General features: G+C 38.3%; 2 protein-coding genes across 2 annotated transcripts; one reads left to right on the top strand and one right to left on the bottom strand.

Moving 5' to 3' along the window:
• Positions 1–2,224: 2,224 nt before the first annotated feature.
• LOC119910880 (exocyst complex component 3-like) lies at positions 2,225–9,257 on the bottom strand. The gene is made up of 11 exons (XM_038729706.1): positions 9,080–9,257; positions 7,564–7,998; positions 6,813–6,930; positions 6,312–6,416; positions 5,976–6,076; positions 5,701–5,802; positions 5,335–5,461; positions 5,078–5,185; positions 4,483–4,638; positions 4,264–4,385; positions 2,225–3,626 (listed from the first exon to the last, which is right to left on the bottom strand). The coding sequence occupies exons 2-11, from the start codon at positions 7,956–7,958 to the stop codon at positions 3,491–3,493; spliced, it is 1,470 nt and encodes a 489-aa protein (XP_038585634.1). The 5' UTR covers positions 7,959–7,998; positions 9,080–9,257; the 3' UTR covers positions 2,225–3,490.
• A 2,805-nt stretch (positions 9,258–12,062) lies between these two features.
• LOC119910795 lies at positions 12,063–22,661 on the top strand. The gene is made up of 7 exons (XM_038729601.1): positions 12,063–12,772; positions 12,890–12,918; positions 14,934–15,070; positions 19,128–19,254; positions 20,139–20,304; positions 21,012–21,088; positions 22,510–22,661. The coding sequence occupies exons 1-7, from the start codon at positions 12,696–12,698 to the stop codon at positions 22,659–22,661; spliced, it is 765 nt and encodes a 254-aa protein (XP_038585529.1). The 5' UTR covers positions 12,063–12,695.
• The last annotated feature ends 1,961 nt before the right edge of the window (positions 22,662–24,622 follow it).

Genomic DNA, 24,622 nt, shown 5'->3' with positions numbered 1-24,622 from the left:
TATAAGATCCTGACTGATCCTGTCGGGATATTTTAATAATCAATGAAGCTACGCTGCTGTGCCTCTTCTGTAAATGCGCAGGGTCTCTCTCAAAAGCATCTAACTATCGGAATAACAAACAACAGTGAAATGCTGCTCCTTTAGATCTTTTCCTTTAGATCGCAATAACTTTCTGCTGCCTCAAAATAGCAATGTGTCAACAATTGTCTGATGATTTCCAAAATATTTTTGTACTGTTTAATGTCTGTTTGGTCTAGTGTAATGTTACTGTATTTTGCTCTAAATTGTGCATGTGAGGCGGGCTCCAAACAGTTTCAGAGGAGGCTCAGTGAATTCAATTCAATTCAATTCAATTTTATTTATATAGCGCTAAATCCAATGAAACAATACTACACTAGTTATTATATTAGTTATCAAAAGGAGATCATATAGAATAGCCTACCGGTGTAACTGGCTTAATGAGAGAGTTAAGTGATAAAATACTTTTGATGAACTGAATGTGTTACCAGAGTCAGAAACTAATAAATTACCTTTTTTAATGTATTTCAGGTAGTCTGAAGTTACGTCAAACAGCAATAGTAGCCTATTTTGCTTCAATTGTTGCGTGTCTATGAAATCAAATAACATAATCATGATCCCACAGGCATCCAGGAATTGAGCGAGACTAAACAAATAAACACCCTTTCACAAGCTTTGTCTGAGGGGAGGACTACACTCTCAGACTTTGAAAACCCCTGCTACAAAGTGCATTTGTACATGCAGGAAACCTCGTGCTACTTCTCAACTCTTTTGGCATGTGACCCCTGAAAATAAAGCCAAGTGTACCTGTGGGTCCTCTTTGAAGGTTATATATGCCTATAGCCTTTAGTGTGCACATGAGGCGTGAGCAGTTTTTTAACACCTGGTGACGGATCCTGTTTGTGGATTTCAGCTCTGCTTTTAACACCATCATACCGGCCCTGCTGAAGGACAAGCTCTCTTAGCTGAGCGTGACTGACTCCACCTGAAAGTGGATCACTGACTTCCTGATAAACAGGAAGCAGCATGGTAAGCTGGGAAAACATCTCTCCGACTCCAGGAACCGGTTCCCCCTCAAGGCTGCGTTCTTTCCCCTCCGCTCGTCTCCCTTTATACCGACAGCTGCACCTTCAGTCACCAGTCCATTAAACCAGAAGTTTGCAGATGACACCACCCTCATTGGGCCCATCTCTGGTGGGGATGAGTCTGCCTACAGGTGGGAGATCGACCATCTGGTGACCTGGTGCAAGCCAGAACAGTCTGGAGCTCAACGCTCTGAAGACCGTGGAGATGGTCGTGGACTTCAGAAAGAGCCCAGCCCCACACTCCCCCATCATCCTGTGTGACTCCCCCATCGCCACTTTGGACTCCTTCCGCTTCCCCCCAGGACCTCAAGTGGGAGCGGAACATCACATCACATCATCCATCACCAAAAAGGCCCAGCAGAGGATATACTTCCTGCGGCAGCTGAAGAAGTTCAGCCTGCTATGACAATGATGGTGCATGGTGAGTCCATCCTCACCTCCTCCATCACCATCTGGTACGCTGCTGCCACTGCCAGGGACAAAGGCAGGCTGCAGCGTATCATTCGCTCTGCAGAGAAGGTGATTGGCTGCAATCTTCCATCACTTCAGCTGACTGCTCCCACCCCGGACACAAACTGTTTCAGACTCTCCCCTCTGGCAGGAGGCTGCGGTCCATCAGGACCAAAACCTCTCGCCACAAAAACAGTATATAATAATGCACATGTAAATATCTGCGATGTTGTTCTTTCTCTGCAGTTGTATTATTTTTCTCCATTCTTTTTAATATTCTTATATAACTTGCATTGTCTATTCCATATTTATCTATTTCTACATTTATTTACATCAACTGTATGTTTGTCTACATGTAGCACCTTATCACTAAAGCAAATTTCTTGTATGTGTAAAACACTTCTTGGCAATAACGCTCTTTCTGATTCTGATTCCAGTAAAGGTATGCAATATTTCACAAGATAAAAAGTATGTTTAACTAATATTTATTCCTATTCCTTTAATCATTTTATGACCCCTCATATTTATCTTGAGATGTCCCAATATATTAAGAACCACTGTTCTGGGATCTGCTGAGTGTCTGAGTAAAGTGGTCAGTGTTGTGGACCTTTTCCCATCAAGCCCCATTTTGGTAAGGTGATAGTCTCCATCTAGTGGTGGTACAATGAAGCCAAAATTTAATGTTTTATTGATTTACTGAAGTTTATTCATTACATTATTGACAGAAAAGGTGTATTTTTTGTCCCTGTAACCAGCAACATTAACAAATACAAAAACACTGAAGCAGAAAATAAGTCTTTGTGTTGTGATTAAAGAGGGAAGTAAAACCACTAAACCAATATAGTACACCTCATACAAAAAGTGGAACGCATCATTAAAAATGTGAAAGAAATGACAGTATTTTACAGTAGTGATTAGTAGTAGTAGATTGAGAGCTTTGTTCAGTCTCAGTTTGAATAGAATCAAGCACAATTCAGAAGTGTAATCAAAAGTAAATATGACGGAAGAATCTTTGCTTTTAACAGTATCAGTAAGTCTGATGTTGTATTATTGATTGTAGGCTAGTGAATAGTGAGGATGTTTTTGTAAAAGATCTAGATATTGATATAAATAAACTAACTTAATAGACTAATCTTATAATCTTAATAATAAATAATATAAAAATGTAAATATGATAACTAAGAAATAAGGCATTTTCATCATAGCAGTTACATTTCTTTGACTTGAAGAGTAATTTTGTAACTGTATAACAGAACAAAAAAGATAACATTGCCCTTTAATTCAGTTTCTTTAAACTTTTTGTTTTTGTCTTTTGATTATCAGAGCTCAACAAAAACATCTTCCCTATAAACTACGTAACACCAGTTCAGCTAAATTATCATCAGAATTTACTGTTAACGACGTGCAATCACCCTGAGACATCATGCAAATAGCCCTCAAGCATAAATCCCTTAAATATTTAAAAACATACACAAGTAAACAACTTTAACAACATAAAAAAACATGATGGTTTTAAAACTTAACTAAAAAGAGAACCTATCAGCTACCAATGCATAGATTTAGCAATCCTGTCATTTTATGAAGCATGATAAATAAGGATGACGTTTTTAACAACACAAGCATTGAAAGTTATGCGTGCGCTGATTCAGTCATTTTACATAATTTCTCATAAAAAAGAGAAATATTCGCAAACAAGATTCAACAAAAATGAGTTTTCTGAAATTACAAAAACACTTTTAGTTTCATTGCTTATAAAAACTTGTAACTTGTCTTTATATACTTATCTATAGATTATATCTGAGTATTGACATCAGTAACGGAGTTTTAACAGGATTCAGTTGATCGGAAAAGTTCATCAAGAGTCTCTCAAACGTTTTGGACAATCAGCTCCGTCTCTGTGTTTGTTGCTGTTGATTCTCTGTAGAGCAGCTCAGTCTTCACCAGCAATTAAAAAAGTAGAACCAGAATATAGATACGGGTTGTTGCCCAGGAAGGGCATCCAGTACCTCCTTGACCTGCCCCCAAGAAAGACCCTTAAATCGCAGCAGCGCGGGCAGGAGCTGCAGGTTGTCGCTGCAGTTGAGGAAAAAACACCAGGAAAAATTCTCTAGATGCTGGCTTTAAGAAAATCAAATACAAAAACTTCAAACTAAACAAACAGAAGTCAATAAAGAGCCGAAGTTAAACCAGAACTTCTGGGTTCTGATCAAGAAGTAACAAAAACCATTATTATTTAAAAAATTATTAATTACTAATATTCCAAACCAACAACAGAATCTCACTCACTAGTTTATCATGCAGCTCAGTTAAATAGCCCAGTGGTGATTCTGTAATAGCTAATATTTCTGTTTTGACTGGCCTTATATGTATTATATTTTGCCCTGTATTCATTTGTCCTTCACCTTGTATCATCCATGCTAGCTAAAAGTGGTTGATAATAGAGACAGCCAATGTGCGAATCTGTCGCTTGGCCCTTATCACAATACATCATGATACCTGCTGCTTTCTGAGCACCAATTAGTTGGCCAGATTTAGATTTTATGATTACAGTAACACAGATGGAAGCTACCAGAAAACCTAAACTCTCAGAACAGATTTGGGAGGTTTTTTTATAAACGATCAGTTCTTATTAATATCATAATAGAAAATCCTCCAACAGCCAAAGCAACACTATATATCAGAAAACTTTGCAAACATCAGAAGGATTTACCTCCATGTGGGACATGCATGCTGCATGACTGCAACTATGATCTTCACCGCTTCTGTGTCTCTGCACTCCAACAGCTCTGGGACTTTCAGCAGCGTGAAGTTCCACTGTCTTACACCAGGAGCCTGACACAACACACAGTGAAGATCCAGTTGCTAATGAGTAAATGTCATTAATAAGACAGTCTGTTGCCAGTGATAAATACCAAAATGTTTATCTAACCAGGTCTAAGATGGTGTAGTGAAGTAGCTCAGCATCTTCAGTGACAGTTTGCCCGACATTAGGATTCCAGCAACTCTCCAGTTTGCTCTGGCGGCTTTGGACCAGATATTTGAGGTAAACGTGAGCGATGATATTATAGACCCCGTCCATCACTATCTGAGAGATGCAAAGACAGACAGAGAGACAGTTCAGTTTTGGTCCAGAAGAACAACAAGAGCACCCAAAGCAACACAAAAATATTTAGACAATAAACTTAAAAAGATATATTTTATAATGAACACAGATATTTGGTTGAAATTCTGTCATTATAGCAAGTAAAACCTTCTGATTAAAGGACTAATGGCTTTGTGATTGTTAAAGAAATCATCTTTATTGAAACACTGACACATTTCTTGAGACTATAAGAAGCATAACTGGGGAAAATTGACATTTACAAAACTCAAACTGGCAACATCAAAACAGCTGCTAATAAATCCATCATAATGTTTGTTTTTCGTGTTGTCTTTAATTAATAAAGATTTAAGATTTGAGAGTCAAGACTTTCCCCTACTACAACCTACTGTCTCAAATGTTAAAGCTTAGATTTCTAACGTACCTTTAGTACATCCTTGCAGTACGACAACTTGGGGAAATGCATCTTTACTATGTCAATTAAGAAGAAAAAGTGCTTGTTCCTCGATTTGAAGTACTTCGCGAGGTGGATCTGTGGGACAAAAATTGTGATTTAACAAAACGTTAGAATTAGTTTGACAAAATAAAGATAATCTTAATTATATTTTCCGTTAAAGAATAAGCTTTCACACTATAAATATATGCATAAATGTTGTATATGTGATGAAGCTGAACAGCTACCTCTGCAATCTCAGATACAACGTCCAGCAGAAGTTTCAAAGTAAAATCTTCCATGTTTTCAAGTGTTGCCACAATTTCATTGCAAAGCGAACTTTTGATGTGTTTACGTTTGGTCTGGACGAACCGCCTGAGAGGAAACACCATAAACAGCATTGTGATTTCTCATCTTCATATGTATTTACTGGCAGTACTTTGCCATTTCACTATGTACTGATAAAAGTAATCCTGTGGTGAATCATGTGTTACACGCATTTATATATTACATTGGCTGTTATAATAGTGTGTTTTTATTAATATGCCGTAAGGAACAGTAACAAGTTTGATTTTTTTAATTTGGCAAAGAAACAGAAATGCACAAATACTGACTTTAATTCGATGCAGGTTTTCAAAGTCTTGAAGAAGTATATTGTTTCTGGTGCGTCTATTTTCGCCTTTTCCCCAAGAATCTTGGCCTGCTCAACTGTGTACCTACAAACCAAAGGCATTACAACACACTGAGTTTATATTTATGTTCATTTCATTATGAGGGAAAAAGAACTTTGTCATTAAATCTTGAAATTGACTTTGTTTTTTAATGTAGAGTCTGTCTTGAAATCTGTGTCGATGATTTGTTTATTCCTGATGTAAAAGAAGACTCTCACCTCTTCAGAAATGTCAGCAGCTCTTGGAAACAAACCTTCTGCACAAGAAAATATACTTTCAAGCTGATTTTTTTTGCTTCTTTTGACTTGGCCTCAATGCACTTGAAGAGAAACAAAAATAAAGAAGGAATATATTTTACAACATCCAGAGAAATGATTTAAGGTAAGGCAAACTAATAAATATGACAATAAGAAAAAGGACAAATGTTATCAAAATGTACATTAAAGAAATTAACAAACAAATGCACATAAACGCACACAAGTTAATCAGAATACTTTCCCACAGTCTGTCACAGTTACCAAAAATAGTATTAAAACTTCTTCTTCACTAAGTACCTGAATAGTGTCCACATAAAGTTGAACATAAGCTTCCTCACAATCACAACCTTGTTGGCTTCTCTCAATCTGCAGGATATTCTCCAGTGATTCTCTGACCTCTTTCTGCGGGCAAAAAGAGACACACAAACATATAAGAAGTATAGATAGAAAACAGTAACTTAAGCACAGATAATAGGTTTTAATGGCCTTTGTGTACCATGTGTACGGTTTGTAAATGTCTGTTTTTTGTTGTGGTCATCTCGAAAAAGGCACTGCCACAGTAATAAATCCCATTCAGAGACACAGAGAACCAGTATACTACAACACTGAACACTAGAGTGCACCATTTCTCTGCAAACAAAATAGTATTTCTCCTGAACTATTTGACAGATACTAGAAACACATACATCTGCATGCATGAGCTTTAAAATAGAGCCATTTTCAAATAATCTCTCTGGTAAATGCCAACAAATGTTGATTTTATGCTCTCAGCAGCCCTAACAATATAAGAGTTATTACCTGCACTTTCTCAAGCAGTTTGTTCTTTGCATTTTGGACCCATTCTGTCAACAGTAGGAGGTCGACTTTTTTTATGGGATCCATTTCTTTAAGTTCGGGATGACCAAGCAGGTCCTGACTGGGAAAATATCACAAATAACATCATTAAGAGGACACTTGTGCTATGCTATGTGTTGTTTCTGGGACACATTAACATCTTTTCAACAAGATATAATGTTGATTCGTGCGTCTTAGAGGCGCTGGAAGTAGATGCATTGGAGTCTATTGAATCTTCTTCACAGCATGATGTTCATTTAGAAAATTATGGTCCCATTTAGAGCAAAATAGATGATACAGCAGGTTGTGTCAGATACTAATAATCACAGTATGTTTCTAGTACATGAAAGTTAATTGCAACATTCTTGTTCAGCTTTAAGCTGTATTAAGTCTCTTAGGAGTCAGCTGTTCATTTTTTTCTGGTGGGTACACCACTCACATTCACACCTGAGGGCAATTTACAGTCACCAATTAACCCAGCTTGCATGTCTTTGGATGGTGGGAGAAAGCCGGACCAACCAAAGAGAACCCACGCAGACACGGGGGGAACATGGTAACTCCACACAGAAAGGCCTGGGACAACCAAGGTTCGAACTCCGGTCCTTCTTGATATGAGGTGACAGTGCTAACCACTGCACCACCCATGTAAACATGTTCAATAGAAATTTAAATAAATCAAGAAAGATACAGTAAGTAAAAACACAGAGATAGATACCTCAGATATGTATGCAGGACCCACTTCATCAGCACAAAGAACTTCTGGGAGGAGCTGATGTTCTGGAGTAGATCCATGAGGTGATGAAATGTCTTGATATGGTAGATGACAATCAGACATTCCAACTCCGTAGATGTCCTCTGTGGACCCAGCTTCAAACGCTCATTGTGAAAAGTTTCCTGCACATTTAACAGGTGCTGCTGAAGGTTCTGGTTCAGATCTGCCGGTGGCTTTGGGAAGTGCTGGGACACAGATCTTTGAATGAGGTGAGCAACATTCTCTTTCTGGTCCTCAGTGATGCAGGCATCAGGGGTCAAACCAAGACGTTCAGCTAATGGCTGAGGCGGGATCTCCTCCTCACTCTGTAAGGGTTGTTCCGTGTGGGTGTTGAACATGTCCTGAGCGAGGGGTTTTCATTACCTGCCTGGTGGTGCTCTATAAGGGAGTCAAATTTTAAACTTTTAGTTTAGAGCACTGAAAATGTAACCTTTAAAATACAAAGAAATTATATATGCATGTCACATTTCTCTCAACTGAATCATCTCTAGCGTGGAAGTAGATTCTTTTTCTAAAAATAGTTCTGTGTTGCCAAAATAAAAAATAGTATTCACACAGCCAATTAAAAATATTTTGCAATAAATGTACTCGTTATTTGGCTGTGAATTGGCACATGATTTCTGGTTCATCAGATTTGTTTTCTGAAGGGAGAGGGATTTAGTTACACGGTGTCCTGTTTTATGTTAAAAAAGCCCTTGTGTGACTTCCTTCGTGTGTTTTCCCGCCTGTGTGATTGTCTGCCTCGCCCTGAAATATTGCACCTGTGCCTTGTCGTCCTCCCCTCACTCTTGTATTTAGTCTGTGTGTTTCCTAGTCTCAGTGCCCTTGTCTTTGTACTTCAGTCAAGCAATCCACCTCTGCTTTCTGGACTACCTTTTTGGTTTATTAGGACTTTGGATTTTCTTCCTGCCCCTGTTGGATTTGTTTGCCTGATTCGGATTGTTTTCTTTGGACTGTTGGACCCCTCTGTGACATATTTGTTAACATACACAGGAATCCCCTAGATCCCCAGAGGCCATGCCACAGCTAGATCTGGTCTGATTTGAACTGCAGTATCACTTCCTAACATTGCTCCAACACTTAATATGGCCACACCAATCCAGTGTTGTTCAGTTTTTACATATTGCTGGATATCTAGATATTTGCAGTTCACGGTTCAATAGACCTGTTTTTAGATTAGAGTACAGGTTTTTGTCATTACAGCACTGTTTTCCTGTGCCTTCTGTCTATACTGGGAATTTCATGTAAATATAAGAAAACACTATCTTTACAATTATATTTAACCAACTTGGAACGATGGATCAATGATCCCATTTCAAGATGTATTAAAATAACAATCTAAACCAACAAGACAGACAATAGTAGATGAGGATAATGATAGTCTTAATAAAAGATGGCTCATTAGTGCATGAAAACAATGCAAATAAAGCACACTAACCATTATAAAATGGCAGCTTACCACATGGTATATTGTTGTTGTTGTTCTCTATTAAAGGTCTCCTGATATCGTTCCACCTAGGTCTACTCTTTCTCTTAAATAACCGCATTTTATTTTTTTTATTAGCTTAGCATAGGCTGTGCAGGCAAACTGTTTCTTTGGAGTAGTCTTCGCTCCTGCTCAGCAGTGTTTATCTGTGAGTCAACAGCCGTGCTATGACTTATAAAGGCCGGTAAAGGGGTTTCCCGTTACATCATTGTACTTTCACTTTAACTTTCCTTCTGGAGTCTTTCAGGACAAGAACGCCAAAGTAGTTGCATCATGTTACATCATCTTACAGCACCAAACTAATACTAATACATCAATACCACAGCTGCTACCACTGTTACTGCTAATAATAATATGATATAATGAATTCAATTGTGACACTGGAACACAACAGAGCCATAATAAATGTTGCAGTTATTTTCCTACTGTGATACTTGATGATTGTTGATATTGACATACTTTAAATATTAGATTAGTTTCTTGTGCCACAGGGAAATGGGTGGAAAGCAATAGCTGCCTGGAATTTCAGAGTCTTACCCCTTGTCTACGAGGAGGCATTTTAGCCACATTTCTCAGTCTTACATCTCAAGCGTGTCTGAGGGAGCAGATGTTACTGTTTATTTTCAGTACAGCTGTATACACAGGCTGCATAACTGCTGGAGTTTCACTCCAACTTTACACACACAACAGTAACATGAAGTATATTTTTATGCTGTTATGCTGTGAGTCAAATCATGTTCATGAGTTCATTTGAATCTCACAAGTGATGGTGCATTACCAAGATGTGGTTGGCTCACACTCAGCACTGTGCCTGAAGGCATCCAGAGACTAAGGACTGAAACTGATGCTGTCCTGCTGCTTTTAATTCAGGGTCACGCAAACTGCAAAAGGATAAGCTGTGATGTCAGGAAAGGTAATTTGAGCATGAGAGGTCAGGTTAAACAGCAGTTTAACCCAAAAAATATTAACTTAGTCCAATGACTAACCTTTTTCCACTTCCATCCATCTAGTGGATGTGACTGAAAGCTCCAGACAAAGTAATTACAGTAAGCACACCTTAAAGCTGTTCTAATCAAAGGTTTTATATTAACAACTGATCAATTGATTACTGTAATGTGACAGGTATTAATCATAGTGACTAACCCACAAAGACTTTGCAGTTCCCCTCAGCTATGCAGAGTATTTTGGCATCTTTCACCTTATTGTTTTGGCTTTCTAAACTTTGTTTTGCTTTCATCAGTGTAATTTTTGTCTGCAGCTGTTTTTAGCAAAAAAGCTTGCAGAAACCCACCGTACGCTACCTGATCATCACGCAGACAGATACAGTTAGCAACTAGCTGGTGAACACAATGGAGCACTTAGCAGTTAAAAAAACAGATAATTCCCTCAGAATTTGGAGAGCTAAAAGGAGAGTGAGTACTGGATTTACATCTGCTGTGTTGCTCTGTCACTGCTGGATGTGTCAAGAATCGGCTCAACAACTTCATAAGGTTGTTTTTTTGCTGACAAGTGAAAATAATTTATATGTAACATATAGTAAATGGGCTTAAACATGTAATGTAAAACCACTGGCTTGGCCTTTTACATTCAAACCCAAGGAGCATTTCAGCTGATCAGAGAAGTGGGAGGTGTCCTGTAAGGGCGCAGATAATAGCCCCATTTTATCTTGTACACATCAAGCAATATCATGTGTCACAAACAGCCACTTAATTTTGTATTTTTTGATAGTTACATACATATGGACATTTCTTACTTCTTCGTTTGCAGGTAACATGAAATGATGCAACTTCAGGCAAGTGAGTGAAAGTACCTGTTGGTGCATGTCTGTCATTAGCTATTAAATAGGCATCTCATTATTTGGGACAATGAAAGGAAAGGTGTTTGCAAATGGAAAAAAAACACGTGTGCAGGTTGGTATGAAGATTAAAGATATCCAAAGTGAATTCAATGTGAAACTGTTTTATTTAACATATTTTCTTGACAGTTTGGTGTTTTATTCAACATGAGTCCTTCTCCGTGACTGAGTAACATACTATATATAGTACTGTGTTTAGAGATTTACCTTAGGTTAAACACAGAATGATCAATCATGTCGATCATTTCCCTTGACATACATAATGTTAATGTAGTGTTAATAAAACTTGTTTGGTGGATCTCAGTGCACAACAGCAACTTTGTGTGGGGATGCTCAAAACTTTCCCTTCAGACAACAAAAGCATTCTGGGAGAGAAAGCTATTAAGAATATCTCCGGGATATTCCCAAGTGCTCCTACATGCAGAGAGTGATGGGGGAAGTCCATTATCCAAACTATACTTTCAAAAGCTGGATATTCCCAACAAAAAAACACAGTATCAGTATTTCCAAACTAGAGTTCATTTTTTTTGTTTGATGCAGGGTGAGGTATAGTAGAATATAATATGTGTAGTATGTCAGGAATATGTAGTAGAATACATATTATTGGTTGCATTAAACACCAGTGGGTAGAGCGTCACTTTACCACTAGCTGGTGCATTAAAATGAGCTATTATGTGGTTGGTGTTTCACAATGGCTTTGAATGTAATGCCGGTCCAGAGTTAAAAGCTGTAGTCTGACAATGAAAATTGCAGTAGCGTATGGAGCTGAGTCATGATGAGATGTAAAAATTACAATAGTACCAAATATACAGTATCAAATCAAACGGGAGAGGGAGCACTTAAATAAAGTGAATAAAACACTAACATAAATATGTCAATATTTAGACATTACAATATTAAAAACAACATACTTCGATAGACAAATATGTGAGTTGTGGTACTGAAATATGATCACGGCTTCTGTGTACATAGTTGTGATGCTGCACACTCTGGTGAATTCATCTGGGTCTAAACTGTGGAGCATCCTTTTTTTACTTTCAAGGATTTTAGCAAATACAATATCAATAACAGAACTTGCATTTTTTTACTAACTAATTTCAATCATGTTTATATCTCGCTTACTGAGCATAACAGTGTCTTGGTTGTTAACAGTTAATATATAAAACTGAAAGTGTACTGTAATCCTAACTCGGCAATTGAGTTTCATCAACATAGAAACAACATTTAAGCTTTATTAAATTCAAAATTTTATCTTATTTGAACGTCTGCAAGCAAATTAAATAAAAATTTTATTTAATTTAGTTCAATCTAAGAACCATATTACTGAATAAAATACACAGTAAGCAATGCCACAAATCAATTCAGTAAACATTAAAGTGGAAGGGAATTTAAAGCCTTCAGTTCATCAGACTTTCATGTGCCAGGAGGAAAGTGGAGCCACAAAAAACCTGTAACTAAGACCAAACTCTGAATACAAGTCTTTTTTAGTAGGCATTTTCCTGCAGGGCTCACTCATCTTCACAGGTTTGTTATTTTCCCTTGTTTGTTTCGGTACCAGCTGGAGCTTTATGTGAAAGGAAACACCCGCTGGCCTTCAAGGTCCTTAGTGAGATCAGACATCCTCTTTACTTTAATTATCTGGATTGACCTCTGTGTGGACGGATATCTCTTAAACACGAGCTGAACTGGCTGCCACTGAGGATACACGACTGTGTCTTTGTACGTCTTCCTAACATGAAAAAGCAAGTGACATTTGCAGGCGGACGAACTCAGACGGTCCGCAGACTCCATCAGGATGATGCTCTGCCAAGGTAAAGTTAATTGTTGTGCATGCCTACAACAACTATTCTGTCCTAACTGTATTAGATCAGCTGGTTTTGTGTTAATGTCACTGAGATGCCACTTTTATGTTGCTCTTTCTGCTACAGGAGTACAGGAATGAGTGAGTCAAAAATGGGTAAGTGAAAATCATACAGCAATATTTATGATACAGTTGTTTATTAAAAATAAACATGTCTGCAGGAAAGAACAGCAGAAATAAGAGGAAACCCAAATAATGATTACTGGGTTGGCTCAGCATATTGAATCTACCTTGTTCTCAATTCAGTTTAATTCAAAAAGCTTTATTTATCCGTTAGGAATTTTTTGTGCTGAGCATCAGTTTGTGTAAATTCAAATCATTCGCTCACATTCAAGAAACACAGCACAATATACCACACATACACGTCACATATCAGTAATAAAGGGTTGTTAGTCTGTCTATTTGACTGTCCTTTCCTTGGGTCAGATTTCAGATGTGCATGCACAATCTTCTTGTTAAATAAACAAAACATGTCCAGTATCCTGTCTGCTTTGAAACCTGGCCTTTTCTATTGGGGATGTAGCAGTGTGAGGAGATCAGTGGAAACCAGGTGAAATCCTACACCTGAAACTGACCTGGTAACAGAAAGAAAGCTCCCTTGTGCTGTTTTCTAATTAGGAGCTCTTTGGTTTGACAGTTTAACTAAGTCCACATACAAGCCTTCGGGTTTGGCTCATGTGTACCATGATACACTGGACATTGGACAACTTTACAAGCCAAATATCAACTTTTAAATTGAAAAAGAACAATTGGTATAGAGATCACAAACTGAGCCAAAACTGACTGGGCAAACACTTAATGAGAGGCAACAAACAATGACTAAGTAATAACTTTACACAGTTTTCAAGAAAGTACTACAAAAACATCTCAGCAAGACAACACGACACTCAAAGCCAAATAACAACCTTACAATGTTTTTGAGTTATTTTACATTGATGTTAATCACCCAACAGCCTTTCCATGATGGGAACCATGCATTACCAATAAATGAAATTAAATAATATTAAAACTACTTCAGTACAGGATTTTAGATTCACATAACAGTGTATAACTTAGCTAGCAGTCGTAGTGACCATAGCAACTAGTTGAACTTAGCAGTAACATTAGCTAGCTAACGTGTTAGCTACTAGCTAGCTACAAAGGCAAGACTCCACTAATTTGTGATATAGGAAGTTTATTCAATGTTAGAAACAATGTTTGGATATACAATTAAATTACATTATCATTTACTGTTGTCTGTTCTGGATCTTATACTAAATTCAGGATTCTTATATGTCATAAGGTCTCAATATTCTTTAAATTAACTGCTTGTGGGGATGGCTAACAGAAGCCATTTTTCCATCCAAACGTTTAAAGAAATTTACAGAAAATTGCCAAAAGAAAATGAAAATGAATGCGCGTTTCCATTGATTGTGTAATGAAGTCACCAGTCCAACCTCAAACACATGAAAACAATGTGGAAAATGTAATTGAAGTACTGCGTTAATGTTTGTTCTATGTATTAAAGTTTACAAGTTTATATAGTTTAAGTCACATGTTTCATCTTCATCATGTTTTATTCATGAAGTTTGTTTCCACTTTACTGTTGTTAAATTTTCAGCTGATTTTATTGTCAAACTGAAAATAGACATAAAAACAGATGGAAACGCACTTGCTGTCGTACAGAAAAGTCTCAGTATGCTTCAAACTAACTGCTTGTTGGATTGTTTGATGATGTCTGATGGTGGAATCGGACCATTTTTGTAACTTTCCCAAACAGACAATTCAACAGTTATGCCCATTCAATGCAGCAAACGGCCAAGTGAGGGAAGGTGTAAAAGTAGAAAGGGTTTCACCCCATGTGGACAAACAAGTCAAACATAATGAATGCCATTAAGGAGAGACTCTCCAACCCCGGTGCACTAATACCTCTATTTGTATCAACAAGTGTTTTCCACTGCCTTTGTGGATGGCCATTCATAACAGGTATAAATACTTCTGCCGTATTTTATTTGAAGCATACTTAGACCTTCAGTTCCCGATATGCTCTCTGGTCTCTCGGCAAACACACTTGATTAGCCACTGAGAAACAAATCTCTCGCAATTTCTGTCTGTTTTGTCTCTTGTAACAGCATTAAAAGATGCCAGTGTAAACTTCAGCAATGGTTTGAAAATCAACAGAGCACCAGCTGCAAGAGGTGAACCACATCTCCAACACGTAACCACCATACAGATCCCCAAAACCATGACCACAGCCCCATTTCTGAAGGTAAACTTTGAAGATTCCCATTCATAGGATCTTAGGAAAAAACTCAATGTTAGAATAGAATAGAATACCACTTTATTGTCCAGCCAAGGCTGGAAAATTGTCTTTGGTCTCACCAGACCTATAAAAACATCACTATACAAACATGAACATACAGTAGGTACGGAAAGTATTCAGACCCCTTTAAATTTTTCACTCTTTGTTTCATTGCAGCCATTTTCCAAAAATCAAAAAAGTTCATTTTATTTCTCAGTAATGTACACTCAGCACCCCATCTTGACAGAAAAAAAAACAGAAATGTAGATATTTTTGCAAATTTATTAAAAAAGAAAAACTGAAATATCACATGGTCATAAGTATTCAGACCCTTTGCTCAGTATTTAATAGAAGCACCCTTTTGATCTAATACAGCCATGAGTCGTTTTGGGAAAGATGCAAGTTTTTCACATCTGGATTTGGGTATCCTCTGCCAGATCCTCTCCAGTTCTGTCAGGTTGGATGGTAAACGTTGGTGGACAGCTATTTTCAGGTCTCTCCAGAGATGCTCAATTGGGTTTAAGTCAGGACTCTGGCTGGGCCATTCAAGAACAGCCACGGAGTTGTTGTGAAGCCACTCCTTCGTTATTTTAGCGGTGTGCTTAGGGTCATTGTCTTGTTGGAAGGTAAACCTTCGGCGCAGTCTGAGATCCAGAGCACTCTGGAAAAGGTTTTTGTCCAGGATATCCCTGTACTTGGCCGCATTCATCTTTCCCTCAATTGCAACCAGTCGTCCTGTCCCTGCAGCTGAAAAACACCCCTTCATGCTTCACTGTTGAGACTGTATTGGACAGGTGATGAGCAGTGCCTGGTTTTCTCCACACATACCGCTTAGAATTAAGGCCAAAAAGTTCTATCTTGGTCTCATCAGACCAGAGGATCTAATTATCACCATCTTGGAGTCCTTCAGGTGTTTTTTTAGCAAACTCCATGCGGGCTTTCATGTGTCTTGCACTGAGGAGAGGCTTCCGTCGGGCCACTCTGCCATAAAGCCCCGACTGGTGGATTGCTGCAGTGATGGTTGACTTACTACAACTTTCTCCCATCTCCCGACTGCATCTCTGGAGCTCAGCCACAGTGACCTTTGGGTTCTTCTTTACCTCTCTCACCAAGGCTCTTCTCCCCCGATAGCTCAGTTTGGCCGGACGGCCAGCTCTAGGAAGGGTTCTGGTCGTCCCAAACGTCTTCCATTTGAGGATTATGGAGGCCACTGTGCTCTTAGGAACCTTAAGTGCAGCAGAAATTTTTTTGTAACCTTGGCCAGATCTGTGCCTTGCCACGATTCTGTCTCTGAGCTCTTCAGGCAGTTCCTTTGACCTCATGATTCTCATTTGCTCTGACATGCACTGTGAGCTGTAAGGTCTTATATAGACAGGTGTGTGGCTTTCCTAATCAAGTCCAATCAGTATAATCAAACACAGCTGGACTCAAATGAAGGCGTAGAACCATCTCAAGGATGATCAGAAGAAATAGACAGCACCTGAGTTAAATATGAGTGTCACGGCAAAGGGTCTGAATACTTATGACCATGTGATATTTCAGTTTTCTTTTTTAATAAATTTGCAAAAATTTCTACATTTCAGTTTTTTTCTGTCAAGATGGGGTGCTGAGTGTACATTACTGAGAAATAAAATGAACTTTTTTGATTTTTGGAAAATGGCTGCAATGAAACAAAGAGTGAAAAATTTAAAGGGGTCTGAATACTTTCCGTACCCACTGTATATAAACATACCCAACATCATATCACATCGGTGCCGTACATCTCTCCGCCCATCACATCACATCATTGCAGTTTATCCCACAGTGTACAATAAACTTTCTGTACTGAAAAGTACCAATTAGTGCAATTTATTCATTAAATTCATTGCACTAGGTATAAAAGATCGCTTATAGATATTCCTATTTAACCCTTACCCTAACCTGTCCTGAAGGGAGCAGCTCAAACTCAATATGGAGGGGGTGTTTTATTGTCACCAATGATACTCAGGACCTTTCTGTGTAGAGCCGTACTGTGAAGGTCATCCAGTGACTTTTGTTGCCGGCCTATTACCTTTCCTGCTGTTTTGACTATCCTGGCCAGATATTGAAGTGATCGACCAGATTGTTGGTGTTGGAATCAGACAGGTGTTGGCTTTGGCTCTGAAAGAATGCGCAAAACTTTGAAACACTTTGTTCATTAAAGATGCGAGAACACACGGAGCTTGGTGAGGCGGCATGAGTAACAGGCGAATCGCAGCTAAAAACAATACATCTGTGGTCAGATATGGTCATGTCCACTAATTCCACAGAGGAAATGCTGACACCCAGGGTAAAAACCAAGTCCAGTGTATGACCACGGTTATGTGTTTGCCCTTTGACATGTTGTTTGAAGTTAAAAGAAGTGGCCATATTTAAAAAGTCAGTTGCATTAACATTGGTGGGGTCATCAACATGAATATTAAAATCGCCACAAAGAACAAATCTGTCATAATTTAAAACCAGAGTAGATAAAATTCAGGAAGTTCTGATAAAAATCCTCCAGGCGGTTTTGGGGGGCGATAAATTATGACAAATATTATAGGTTGCAGCCCTCCAACTTTAAGAGTGAGAACTTCAAAGGAGTTAAATTCATCACAGCGTACTTGATGACATTTAAAATTTTTCCTATACACGCTCACTAGCCCACCACCACGACCACTGACCCTCGGTTGACTAAAACAATCATATTGAGGCGGACACAGTTCAGCTAGCTGGCTATAGTCATTCATCTGCAACCAGGATTCAGTTAAAAACATAAAATCTAGATTTGCAGACAAGATAAAATCATTTAAGTTAAAAGTCTTACTTGAAAGTGATCTCACATTGAAGAGAGCCATTTTAAATGAGTTTGTTGTGGGTGCTGGAGTTGGTGCAGTTGTCCTAATCCTTAAGAGATTACTATTATTTCTGTGTGGGATGTGCACATTTCAGTTTACTGGTCTATGCGTGATGATAAGACAGTCTTTAGCTGGCTGGCACACACCTTCAGAGCACCTAAGCCATCAGGTCCCAGTGCTTTGTGGGGCTTAATCTGTGAGAGGCGGGTACCAACCTCTTGCTCTGAAAGCTGAATGATGGAATTTCTGTGTACACCGAGACAAATGGCGTTGCTCTTATCTTTAAAATCTGCAATGTTGAATCTTCCATAAAACCGGTTAAGCTCATTCACAAAGGAGGGAGTGTCCAGTAAGTTGTCATCTCCTCCTTTGGGCATCCTTCCCATCATTGTGTTAAGCCCCTTCCATGCTTGTCTGAGTACAAAACTGTTCCTCCACCTTATACTTAAAATCCATTTTGGCCATTTGTATCTTGGCTCTGAGCTCCTTTCTTTTGTTTTTAACACCTTCAGTGTCTCCCCTCAGAAATGCCATCTTTTTGTCATTAAGACATCTCTTCATGTCTTTTGTCAGCCAGGGCTTATTATTAGGGAATACTCTTACTTCCTTGGTATTAATTATGGATTTTTCAGAGAACTGTATATATGAAGTGATGCGATCTGTCAGTTCATGTGGGTCCCTGCATAAGTCAAAGAACATGTCCCAGTCTGTAGTTTCAAAACAGTTCCTTAGCTTGTCCTCACTCTCTCTGTCCCAGACCATAATTGTCTTGACAATGGGCTTTTCCCTCTTCATGCGTTGTCTGATTATGGTCTGATTTACCAATGGGAGGTCTGCATATTGCCTTATATGCATCCTCGATATTGCCATAACATAAGTCAAGAATGCGTGATGAGCGGGTTGGACAGTCAACATATTGTTGCAACATTGGGAGATGTATTGCTAAAGACAGTGTATTAAAGTCCCCCAGAATAAACACAGGTTGATCAGCTGATCTTGAGAGCATGGTGTTTGAACATCTACAACTGATTTACCCAACAGTGATTCATCCTGCGGTCCGAACTAGTGAAATACACTACTACAGGATGAAGCACAGTAATACAAAGTAAATGGGTCGGTGTCTGAGTGTGAATGCCAGCTGTGAAACCTGACCTCTGTCTGTCCCCCAGCATGCAGCACTAACACCCGCTCAGAAGGACTATCTGTACACCATTGCGGCTTCCTACAGTACTGCACATGTGCGTAACCTCATCACCCAACACTACATGAATGTGCTGCACAGGTGTATACGAGCAGGTGAGGAAAAAACAGATAAATAGATATGATCTGTCCTTTTTTTTGAACAACACAAACCCTTAAAAGGCTATGCAAATGATTTTAGCTTTAATCCATTATCTTACACTTTCTTACAGCTTGACCTAACTAAACATCTCACATGTTATTTTACCAAATATACCTGCACACTTCTTATTATTTTTATGGTTCTGGGGCCGTATTACAGAAACTTCCTAACCTGCAGATCCTATCTTAAGTGCTTGGTAACCATGGTAATAAGGGTTAGAAACTAAGCATCCTAACTTCTTAAAATCTTAAATAAACTCTCCTAACTTTAGGATAACTGTTAAGCTATCCTAACTTTTACTTTTCCACCAGGTAGTGCTTAATAACTCGTTTAATCCACATGGCTGCTCTTTTATTGCTTTTACAAAATCAACAAAATGTCAACAGAACTTAATAATTGATTCTACCAATGTGTTTGGTGACAAAACCCTCGCTAGTAGAAAGGCTGTATGTATAATAATGTAAAGGCTTGAGGTAACAAGGTCCAAATGCAAGTCTTTGATAGAAGGAGATCGTTAAAGAAATACAGGAAAGACATGATGACGTTAGTAAGTCATCTGACTTGAAGATCAATGATAGTTGTTTCTGCTTCATTTTCAGTGTATGTTTCATGGGGGAATCCTCTCTTTGCACTTTGTTTTATTGCCATTGTTTTCAATGTTTAATGTTTAATCAGCACTTATTGCATCTCTTGTTTTTCTTTTAATACACTATAATTTGCACCGTATGTAATTTATTCTGTGGCTTTCGCTGCCTTTTGTAAAACACGTTGAGACACTTTTGTGTGAAAATGCATTTTAAAACAACTAACACCATGTTTGTCATGGCTCTGTTTGCAGACCCCAACCCTGAAAGAGACGACCTTGTTGTGACTTCTGTTACTGATGAGAGTGATAAACGTCGATCAGAAGCTCCTTCTAAGGAAAACCCCAATGATAAGATAATCAATAGAGCAAAGAATCCTGGAAAATCCTTTCTTCCAAAAATCCCAAACAGACGTACCAGGTGAGACACGCAATTTCAACAGACATTTATATACAAAAGCAGGATTTAAAGGAGATTATGAAGACATATTTTAGAGGTGATCACAAGTCCAGTCAGGTTTCAGAGTCTGAACCCAGGAGAGAGGATAAATAAATCTGAATGAGTGGCTGGTGAGTGGGGCTGGGTTTGGTTTGAGTCCAGAGTCCAGAGCATTCTAGCAAGGTTTGGCTGGCAAAAGGGAGAGGCTGGTGATTCAGTGAGTTCAAGGGCAGGCTGAGTGAGCTGGGTGAGCCGGGGTTTAGAGCAAGAGGTCTGGCAGGGATTTCCTTACGACAGTAAAATCCAGTTTGTATCACAGCTAGGTTAACAGACAGAATGTTAGAGCAAAGAAGGTTTCTAGTATCAGGCAAACAAGTAGACTGATGATGATGCAACAGGGACAGGAAAGCTGTTCTGTCCTCATGAAGCCAGGACGGAAAAGAGGGAACAACACAAACTGACAAAACCAAAACACAATGAGCACGCAGCATCCATCCAAAAAGTAACAAAACACGCTCATTCTCATACCAGATGTCACTTAGGTAGAAGGGGCACATTCATTTGAAGCCAGTGGCTGAAGTTGAATGTTATGCCATAAAAAGTAGCAGAACGTATTTAAAGTTTGATTACTGATCTCTCACCTTGGAAAGAAGCATTCAACATGTTTCACTGTTTCATTCACTTTGCAGGCTTTCCAAATCATCAGAACAAAGAAATATGCAGAAAAGTGCAACATCACCCACAGTGAGAAGAAAAAATCCAATAAGTAAGTGAGCAAAATGATCTGGACTTTTCCTCAGTAAATTACACTCACCTAAAGGATTATTAGGAACACCATACTAATACTGTGTTTGACCCCCTTTCACCTTCAGAACTGCCTTAATTCTACGTGGCATTGATTCAACAAGGTGCTGAAAGCATTCTTTAGAAATGTTGGCCCATATTGATGGATAGCATCTTGCAGTTGATGGAATTTGTGGGATGCACATCCAGGGCACGAAGCTCCCGTTCCACCACATCCCAAAGATGCTCTATTGGGTTGAGATCTGGTGACTGTGGGGGCCATTTTAGTACAGTGAACTCATTGTCATGTTCAAGAAACCAATTTGAAATGATTTGAGCTTTGTGACATGGTGCGTTATCCTGCTGGAAGTAGCCATCAGAGGATGGGTACATGGTGGCCATAAAGGGATGGACATGGTCAGAAACAATGCTCAGGTAGGCCGTGGCATTTAAACGATGCCCAATTGGCACTAAGGGGCCTAAAGTGTGCCAAGAAAACATCCCCCACACCATTACACCACCACACAGCCTGCACAGTGGTAACAAGGCATGATGGATCCATGTTCTCATTCTGTTTACGCCAAATTCTGACTCTACCATCTGAATGTCTCAACAGAAATCGAGACTCATCAGACCAGGCAACATTTTTCCAGTCTTCAACTGTCCAATTTTGGTGAGCTCTTGCAAATTGTAGCCTCTTTTCCTATTTGTAGTGGAGATGAGTGGTACCCGGTGGGGTCTTCTGCTGTTGTAGCCCATCCGCCTCAAGGTTGTGCATGTTGTGGCTTCACAAATGCTTTGCTGCATACCTCGGTTGTAACGAGTGGTATTTCAGTTAAAGTTGCTCTTCTATCAGCTTGAATCAGTCGGCCCATTCTCCTCTGACCTCTAGCATCAACAGGCATTTTTGCCCACAGGACTGCCGCATACTGGATGTTTTCCCTTTTCACACCATTCTTTGTAAACCCTAGAAATGGTTGTGCGTGAAAATCCCAGTAACTGAGCAGATTGTGAAATACTCGTCTGGCACCAACAACCATGCCGCACTCAAAATTGCTTAAATCACCTTTCTTTGCCATTCTGACATTCAGTTTGGAGTTCAGGAGATTGTCTTGACCAGGACCACACCCCTAAATGCATTGAAGCAACTTCCATGTGATTGGTTGATTAGATAATTGCATTAATGAGAAATTGAACAGGTGTTCCTAATAATCCTTTAGGTGAGTGTATGTGGTAATTATGTTTAAAAAAAGTAATTTTGTAGACAAGTTTCAGTAAAATCTGTCATTATTGAATGTTTAAGTTATTGTACCAGACTGTTAGGACTCATTGAATTAAAGAGATGTAGTTAATTGATGAATGTGTTTAGTTTAGTTGGTTAAATGTTTTCACTTTTGGTGCCAGGAGCCAGGATCAAGCTGTTGGAGGAGGAGCAGGAGGAGGAGGAAGGACTGGACGACTCTCTGAGTGAATGTTTGAGTTTACTGTCTTTGGGAGAATGGGATGATGACATTATCTCAGATTTATTTATGACACAACATTTTGTGTCCATATAACCTGATAATAATTGTGAGTGGGATTCTTCCCCCCACTTTCATAGTAAGATCAACACCTCTTGGATCACAATTTGTGAAACTGTGGAGCTTTTACAAGTGAAATAAAGAAAACAGAGTTAATATCTTATGAGCAGCAGCAGCTCAGTTTGCAGTGTTTTGTTATTAAAGCTGGACAGGTCATCTTGTAGTTTAGTGCCCCCCAATGGCAGCAAGAAAAAGACCTTTTGAAGACTTATTTCCAAGAAATCACGTGTTCAGTGCTTTGAAAGCCATGGGATCACATATCTTTGCCTGAACTCATGTTCACAACCACAGGGGTGGAACAATAATTCAGATCATTTGCTTAAGTAAAATTACCAGTACTACAATGTAAACATTGTTATATTTCACAAGTATAAGTACAAAGTTATCATTAGCAAAACATACTTAAAGTATCTAAAAAGTAAAAATACCCGAGAAATGGCCCTGATATATTACATTTACATTTGATACTTAATTTTTATTTTTTTGTTATTAATATAGTGTTGTTTCTTTATTGATCCTAAACATTAAATTACTTCTACATACTCCTGACCTATGGCACACACACACATTTATTTATTTATTTTATTTTAATTTTTAATATTTTTTATACATTTACTGTTTTATTTATTTAAATTTAATATTTTTATTTTATTTTATTTTTTTTTTTAGTTATTTTATTTTATTTAGTTGATGAACCATGTGAATTGATTTCACAACACACACGCTTACAGCTTTATTATTATTTTTATTTTATTTTTTTAACACACAAACACACACTTTCACTGTTTTATTTGTTTTATTTAATGAACTGTATGAAATGAATTGTTCTTCTGTATTATATTTTAAGCTTTGGCAAAATTGTTGTTTGACATTCATGTCAATAAAGCTGTACTGAATTGAATTGAATTGAATTATTACATAAAATGTTGTTAATATGGATGCTTGAGCGTTAGCAGCATTTTACTGAGATTGCTGGTGAAGGTGGAGCTACTTATTTTGATACAGTTAAGTAGTTTAGTCCAGTGGTTCCCAACCTACAGGGGACAAGCCTCCTTTGATGGGTCACAATATAAAATTAAGGGGTTGTGAAATGATATTTGCATTAAGAAAGACAAAAAAAAGCTCTGCTACAAAACTCTACAGTAACTTATCTTTGCTTTTTGTGAAAATTGACCTCTGAGACTCTGGGCCTCAGACAGTCAACTAAATGAAATCATCTGATAAGTTTAAATGTCTAATGATTATCAGAAACCATCTGATAAGGTGAATGTCTGTTTGAAGATCTGTTAACAACCCATAAAGATATGAAACGTGACAAAGAGGCCCCATTGTAAGAGATTCTGTTGGAAACCACCAGTTTAATCTATGTGTTATATTTTATAAGCTTGTCATATCTGTAAAATGTTAATCTGAAAAGGAACTTCCAGCTGTCAGATAAATGCGGCGTAGCAGAAAATGGAAAGACTCTAGTAAAGTACAAACCTCTGGATTGTACTTAAATACCAAACCTGGGTAAATATACTTAAAGCAAATGATACGTTACTCTTGTGAGAATAACTGGTACTGCTGCCATTACATGGACTATATGTTATATACGGTATGTGCGTTAATCCAAGATTATCTTAACACTTTTGGGACTGGTGATGCAATTAATTCTGTTTTGGGGTGTTTTTAAATACTTAAAGTAAAAAAAAACATCACAGACACGAGAGTTTCACATGGACAAACAGAACAAAGCTAGCAGAGCTCTTTTATCTATTGGTGACTTAGTATTCAGACAAATGTATTGTATGTATTTCTGACATAATAAACAATAAACCTTTCACTTGATACAAATCCTCTAAAAACCCTCTGTTTTACTAACTAATGTGTGCTGAAATGTATCTCCAGTTTTGTCTGAAAGTTAACATTTATAGTTATGAGGCTGCACGTGTTTC

This window comes from Micropterus salmoides, unplaced genomic scaffold (assembly GCF_014851395.1).
Source record: "Micropterus salmoides isolate LMB-PRFRI ecotype aquatic unplaced genomic scaffold, ASM1485139v1 Ms_hic_scaffold_19, whole genome shotgun sequence".
NCBI classification, from domain to species: domain Eukaryota; kingdom Metazoa; phylum Chordata; class Actinopteri; order Centrarchiformes; family Centrarchidae; genus Micropterus; species Micropterus salmoides.
This window is presented reverse-complemented; position numbering and strand designations above follow the sequence as displayed.

Coding starts and splice junctions, on each gene's coding strand:
- LOC119910880 (XM_038729706.1), bottom strand. CDS start 7,958: ATGTTCAACACCCACACGGAACAACCCTTACAGAGTGAGGAGGAGATC. Junction 6,931..7,563: donor GTCCTGCATACATATCTGAG/GTATCTATCTCT, acceptor ATATTTTCCCAG/TCAGGACCTGCTTGGTCATC. Junction 6,077..6,311: donor TTTATGTGGACACTATTCAG/GTACTTAGTGAA, acceptor TTTCTCTTCAAG/TGCATTGAGGCCAAGTCAAA.
- LOC119910795 (XM_038729601.1), top strand. CDS start 12,696: ATGAAAAAGCAAGTGACATTTGCAGGCGGACGAACTCAGACGGTCCGC. Junction 12,773..12,889: donor CAGGATGATGCTCTGCCAAG/GTAAAGTTAATT, acceptor TTTCTGCTACAG/GAGTACAGGAATGAGTGAGT. Junction 20,305..21,011: donor ATCCCAAACAGACGTACCAG/GTGAGACACGCA, acceptor TTCACTTTGCAG/GCTTTCCAAATCATCAGAAC.